This window comes from Octopus bimaculoides, chromosome 8, assembly GCF_001194135.2.
Source record: "Octopus bimaculoides isolate UCB-OBI-ISO-001 chromosome 8, ASM119413v2, whole genome shotgun sequence".
Taxonomy (NCBI): domain Eukaryota; kingdom Metazoa; phylum Mollusca; class Cephalopoda; order Octopoda; family Octopodidae; genus Octopus; species Octopus bimaculoides.
In genome coordinates, this window is record NC_068988.1 from 18794384 (window position 1) to 18801035 (window position 6652).

The following is a 6652-nucleotide window of genomic DNA, read 5'->3' on the forward strand; positions in this document are numbered from 1 at the left end:
TATGTATATACAAGCACACACAATATATATATATATGTATATATATACACACTCACACACACACACAAATGACGACCGGATTCTTTCAGTTTCCCTCTACCAAATCCAGTCACATAGCTTTGATCAGCTAAGGGCTAAAGTAGAGGACACTTGCTCAAGGTGCCTTGTTGTGGGTCTGAACCCGAATTTATGTTGTTGAAAGCAAGCTTCTTGCCACATAGCCATGTCTGCATCCATAGTGGAATCTTTTAATCTTTTAATCTTTTAATCTTTTAATCGGGCTCTTAGAAATGCTTAAGTATAAGTCGAAGAAAACGGATTAATAACATAAAGTAAAATAATAAAATGGCTTCAACCGAGATCGTGTCTAGGATTGACTCTGTGGGAGCTTATCTCTTGCTCTCCGGCAATCGCCACAGAATCTGCAGTAAGGTAAACGTTACATACAAGTCTAGAAATCTGGAGAGAGAAGGGTGAAGAGAGAAGAGACTGAAAACTTTAGGTTAAGAGCTTGGATCTTTCATTTGTCTTGTTGTGGACTAACACTTGCCTTGCGATTGTTCAGTCAATTATTTTGCTGGCATTCATTCAGGGGTCTTGAAGCGTAATAGTTTCTTCAGGATGAGTTAATATCAGTTTAGAATATTTAATGTACTTAGCACCAAGTTCGTTTCTTGCTTCAGGTGGTAGCTAATCTGCGTGAGCAAAATTTTAGCCTTATTCGTATATGTTTACCTGAATGGAAAACGGGCACCGTTATGTCTGGAAATTAGAACAGGAATTTAAAAAAAAAAAAACGTCTTGTTTTCGATTCTTCTGTTATTGAAGAATTCGAAGGACAAGTGTGTGTATTCGACCTTTTCAATGTCAAATATTTACCGAAAAATACAAAAATTAAAAAAAATTGAATTATGGGATATGGTTAGGGCACAAAACACAACACGTGAAAAAATTTGAATATGAGAAAATACGAAACAAACATTGTAGAATGTAAGAAAATAATATATAAAATATATATAAACTTGTAGCGACAAACACTATTCTATTTATATTAAATATCATTTAATGAAATATATTTAAGTCCCTTTGCAAACTAATTCCTAAAATCCCGTGAGAACCAGGCAGGTGTTTGAGGGACACAAATTACACAAGAATTCATGCACGTACATATATTTTTTCGGTTTTGCTGTCGAATTTCATAAATTCTATTTACTATCTTTTCATTCTTTCTATCTTTCTCTCATTCTATTTATTGCTTTTTTGTTCTTTGTTTTAACATTCCTGCCATCCCGCGTTACCACACCTGCAACTCGTAGACAGCGAAATCATATACTATCTCCTGATTCACTAAGTATTTATTTGTCTTGGTACTCCCAAGCATGGTTTTTGCTCTTCTCACTCGTAATGTAATGGAGCCTTTTGCAGTTGTTGTAACCCTAACGACCCCCAGAACTACAACGTGTGGCAGTTTATAAGTGATAAGCAGTAACAAAACACACAAGTAGCGCAGTGTTAACAGTAGTACATGCCTAATGTTACAACAAACTTTAAAATAACAGTTTGAAGGGGGAAGAAATATTAGAAGAGAGTGATGGGAAGAGGTAGCGCTGAAAGAGTAGAGACTTTGCTATGAACACGTAGAGGAGTTACGCAGTGGGATTTAAATAAAGGCTCTGAAACAGCTGTTGTTGTTGTTGTTGTTTAGCGCTCCATGTCAGCTCTAACGAAAAGGTCTATGATCAAAGCATTCCACCCATGACAACTCCGCATCCATCCTCCGCCCAGATACAGTGTATCCAATTCAAGGAAATGGATTTCTTGGTTTTCTTCTACTCTTGATTGCAGTAGTGTACTTGTTTTTGAAGTTCAGTGTAGATGGGGGGAGGGTGGCTGGACCGGGTGACATTGTTATGGGGCGGCACTTTTGGGTTTGTGAAAGTAATATTGTAATGACATACAAACTAGTTGATTATATATATATATATATATATATATATATGCGGTTCGTTTTATTAATGTTTGCTCTCTCGCTTCCTGCATATCTATCTATCTATCTATCTATCTATCTATCTATCTATCTATCTATCTACCTACACACACATACATATATACATATATAAGTATACATATGTGGGGTGGGTGGGTGCAGCAGACTTAATCGCTATGCAGAACAGCACCCACTCTAGCTACGTCATTGTATGTTATCGATTGTTCGATCAACTGAACTCTACCAGACTCATTAATTAACATTGCGAAGTAGCTGAGTATTCCACAGACACTGGTGTCGCTAATGCAATTATCATGTAGAATCAGTGTGTAACAGTTTGGGGCGGGGATGGATAAGACTGAATCTTTGAATTCGAATGACATACATGATGTGTAAAGTTTCTGTGAATCCAGTTTTACCAACAAGACTTAGGGTGACTCGAATCTATTGTAAAAGATACTTGCCGAAGATGCCACAAACTGGGATCAAACCCGGGACCTCATGATTTCAAAGTAAACTTAATCAGCTGTACTTCTGGACGATATTATCTGTTGTGTTCCTTTTTAAGGAACGCATTAGATGGGGTGTGTTTAACTCATTGGCATTCCGATTACTTTGTCAAATGTAATATTTATTCTCGTTGATTTGAATTAATCGTGCATTATATTGTAGTTTTGATGATGTGATTGTTTATTTTTAAAATGACAGTGTAGGGTCAGTGTGAGAGGCCAAATCTGGCCAGTCTAAGCATAAAATAAGGTTGAATATTTGGGCTGGATATGGCTGGTTTAAATGGGAGTTCTAGCACTTTAAACGACCACATAGAAAGTTGCTTCTTCTAGTATTAAAGGAATTATTATCACAGGTGAAAAGAAGCTGTGTTGATGAATGACATTGTATGAGGCATGAGATTCTAACCACTCGGCTGGAGTACTCTGAGTTTATATTGTGAACTTTGGAAAAGTTTGTTGTTTTCAAACCAAGATTTGAAAACTGCAAATAAAAATTGTGAAATTTGTTTAAAAAAGAAAAAAAGAAATTTATTGTTTTCAAACCAAGTTTTGAAAGCTAATAAATTTGAAGAAAAGTCTTACTCTTGCTTTCAACTACACCACGTGGAACTACGCAAAGGATTAAATTTTTACCATCAAAGTGACGACTGCAGCAGAGCCGGGATCAAATCGGGCCGGAGTACCGTTGTGGCCTGAAAATTTGTTATTCTGCCTGGAACTTTATATTTTAATTATTCTTTCTGAGCTGTTCTCTTTCCTTTCTCTATTCAGGAGTACGTATTCTAATGTCGCGGGGTTTTTAGTAGCAGGTTAAATTTATAAAACTGAGAGAATGCAGAAGCAGAGTCGTGGAGTAGTGGTGTTGGAGGAGGAGAGTGAAAATAAACTAGAATAAACTAAAATAGACTAGAATAAACTAGAAAGAAACGGAAGTGTAGTACAGGGCTTGTAGCAAGCGAGAATGTTTGGTAAGATACAACTTTTGACAGGAGAACGTCATGGAGAAACAACTGGTAGTTGTTCAAAATACGGACTCACAGCACTGGTTGACATGTAGTGGGAAACAGGCACAAAGTCACACTCTCTCTCTCTCTCTCTCTCTCTCTCTCTCTCTCTCTCTCTCTCTCTCTCTCTCTCTCCCTCCCTTTCACACACGGTTGCATCTCATGTGTGTGTGTGTGTGTGTGTGTGTGTGTGAATCTATATATATCATGCTTAATGCAGATACATCATGAAAAGTCTAATTAACTGCGGTATTCGTCTTCAGATGATATCTCTTGTAGATGATACCTCGGTGTTAAGTAACACAAAAGTTTATTTGAAGCAAACGAATATCGTCCAGCAGCGGTGGTAGTTTTAATAGATGAGTACACACACGCCTATATATCTATGTATACGACGGGCTCCGACTCAGTTTCCGTAATTCCAAATGCACTCGCGAAGCATTGATCTACCCAGAAATATAGTAGAGGTCACGTGCTCAAGACAACCCGCAGTGACACAGAATCCGACACCACGCAGTTGCGAAGCGAACCTTTTCACTGCACAACTGTGCCAACGCCTGATCTTTCATTTTTCCTTCCGTTCGAAACGACATTTCTAAGCCATCAGACCATTCCTTTCTAAGGGATAAATCGTGTGGTGGTATCCCAGCATGACCAAACTCACTACAGTTCTTTCCATAGAACTAAAGAACAACATATATTTGCACACAGCTGGATTTCCCTAAACGGCAATGCTTCTAAGTACACACTGCTTGAGTTAAAGTGTCTGGGAAAAGAGTTTCTGCGGTATATTGTGTTTTGTTTAGCCTTAGGGAGGAACTTGGATATGAATTCTAATCCTATAACTGCACTGTAGCTTGAAAAAGGATTGAATACACTTAATAGGAATTCAGGCAAAGAGAAACAAAGATAAAACAAGATAATTTACATTTAACACCTATTTTTGGAATGAAACAATATGCCGTCACGAATTGCATAACCAGTCACGTGATCATTTTTACCTCGTCTTCCCCATTTCTCCCCTAAAATGTTACGTTGATTATATGTTACATAAACACACAGCTTATGAACATATGTATTACATGTTGATCTAAGCATTTGACTTAGGCTTGTACTCTTAGTTTGCGGTGCACATAATAGAAAAAGCACTTATTATTATTATTATTATTATTATTATTATTAGGAGGAGGAGGCGAGTTGGCAGAATCGTTAGCACGCCAGGCAAAATGCTTAGCGGCATTTCGTCCATCTTTACGTCCTGAGTTCAGATTCCGCAGAGGTTAGCTTTGTCCTTCATCCTTTCGGGTTCGATAAATTAAGTAGCAGTTACGCACCGGGGTCAGCGTAAACGACTCATCCCCTCCCCACAAAATGGCTGCCCTTTTGGCAAAATTTGAAACCCTTCATCATCATCATCATTATTATTATTATTATTATTATTATTTTATGTTTGACTTTTGTTTTGCATTTGTACAAGTTGGATCCAAGTCTCACCCAGAGACCTCAAGAGACAAGTTAGAAGTTCATGTAGGTGTTATGCCTAGGGTACCATATATTTGGATTTGTACAGTGTTGTTCAAGTGAATGTTTAAGAAACCATAAGAAAATTATGTGTTTGCTTTAAAATTTGAGCTCACATAGACAGTATTTTACGTAGGATATGGGCAGTTCCCATGAGCACTATCTGTTGAACTTCAGTCATTTTGGAGTTTCCTGGTATCTGAGCTAGGTAGTAATCAGCCCGTTTCGCTGTCATTCCCAGGGCACCCATGACAATAGGTGTTGTTTTCGTCTTCAGATTCCACATTTTGCTAATTTCTATTTCAAGATTATTATTATTATTATTATTATTATTATTATTACTTACCCGAATCCTTCTCATAGCAGCTACAATCTCTACCCGACTGCTAGGTCTGGGTACATCGAGAGTACCAATATACTGAAAATAGAAAAAATAGAAAAGCCCCGATTAAAGATGCTGTAACATGACGGATGGGAGATGGAATAATATAAATAGTAAAAAAAAAAGACGAAAAAAAAAACAATGAAAAGCACCGAAAATAATAACGAGAATAACAAAATAAGAGGGTGATGACGAGTATGATGATGATGCTGATGATGATGATGACGATAACGATGGTGGTGGTGGTGGTGGTGGTGGTGGTGGTGGTGGTAGTGAATATGGTGGTACTAGCAGTTTTGCTGCACTTAGAAATATCTGCATTTCACAGACTAAAGTTGTACGTATTTAATTACTCTTCTCTTCCGTTAGAGACAGACAATAGCCACATAACAGTCTTGCTGCACTCAGTTGCAGTCAACATAAGAAAATATAATTTACTAACGATACTAACATTACAGGATTAACGACTGCATGCACTGCAGCAATGTGATAATTTGACAAGCAAATTTAGTGCACATCTCGTTAACAACAATTAAATACTAAGAAATAAATCAATAATACTTTTTCTTAAGAATGTAGTACAACTTTTGCACATAATGGTAATATAGTGAAAAAGATAAACGTGTTACGGCGGGTTTGCTTAGTGCCAAAGATTCATTTGTGCAAATTAGCTTTCATTACGACCAATACATGTCATTATGATGACGAAAAATGAAAGAACCAGCCTGGAACAAAACAATTAACTTCATCAGAACACATTATTAATTATGAAAATATGTTTGTCAACTACGTAATACATAACACACACACACACACACACACACACAAACACGAACTCCGTATTTCTATCTTTCTGTCTTTTTCGCTTTGTGCGTGCGTGCGTGAGTGAGTGAGTGTATATATACATATAGTGTGTGCGTGTGTATGTATATACAATGTGTGTGTGTATATGTGTGTGTGCGTGCACGAGCGCTTACATGTATTTATTCTTTTACTTGTTTCAGTCATTTGACTGTGGCCATGCTGGAGCACCGCCTTTAGTCGAGCAAATCGACCCCAGGACTTATTCTTTATAAGCCTAGTACTTATTTTATCGGTCTATTTTTGCCGAAACGCTAAGTTACGGGGTCGTAAACACACCAGCATCGGTTGTCAAGCGATGTTGGGAGCGGGGGACAAACACAGACACACAAACATACATGCACACACACGCACACACACACACACACACACACACACACACATA

The 6652-nt window shown here is 37.6% G+C and overlaps 1 protein-coding gene across 1 annotated transcript in view; it reads right to left on the minus strand.

Moving 5' to 3' along the window:
• LOC106878170 (probable WRKY transcription factor protein 1) overlaps window positions 1-6652 on the minus strand; it is a 466250-nt gene that overhangs the window by 146026 nt on the left and 313572 nt on the right. The window contains exons 2-3 of the mRNA XM_052969904.1: window positions 5155-5442; window positions 2906-2980 (exon numbers count right to left, since the gene is read on the minus strand). Coding sequence (XP_052825864.1) covers window positions 2906-2980; window positions 5155-5442 — 363 coding nt within the window. The remainder of the gene's footprint in view (window positions 1-2905; window positions 2981-5154; window positions 5443-6652) is intronic.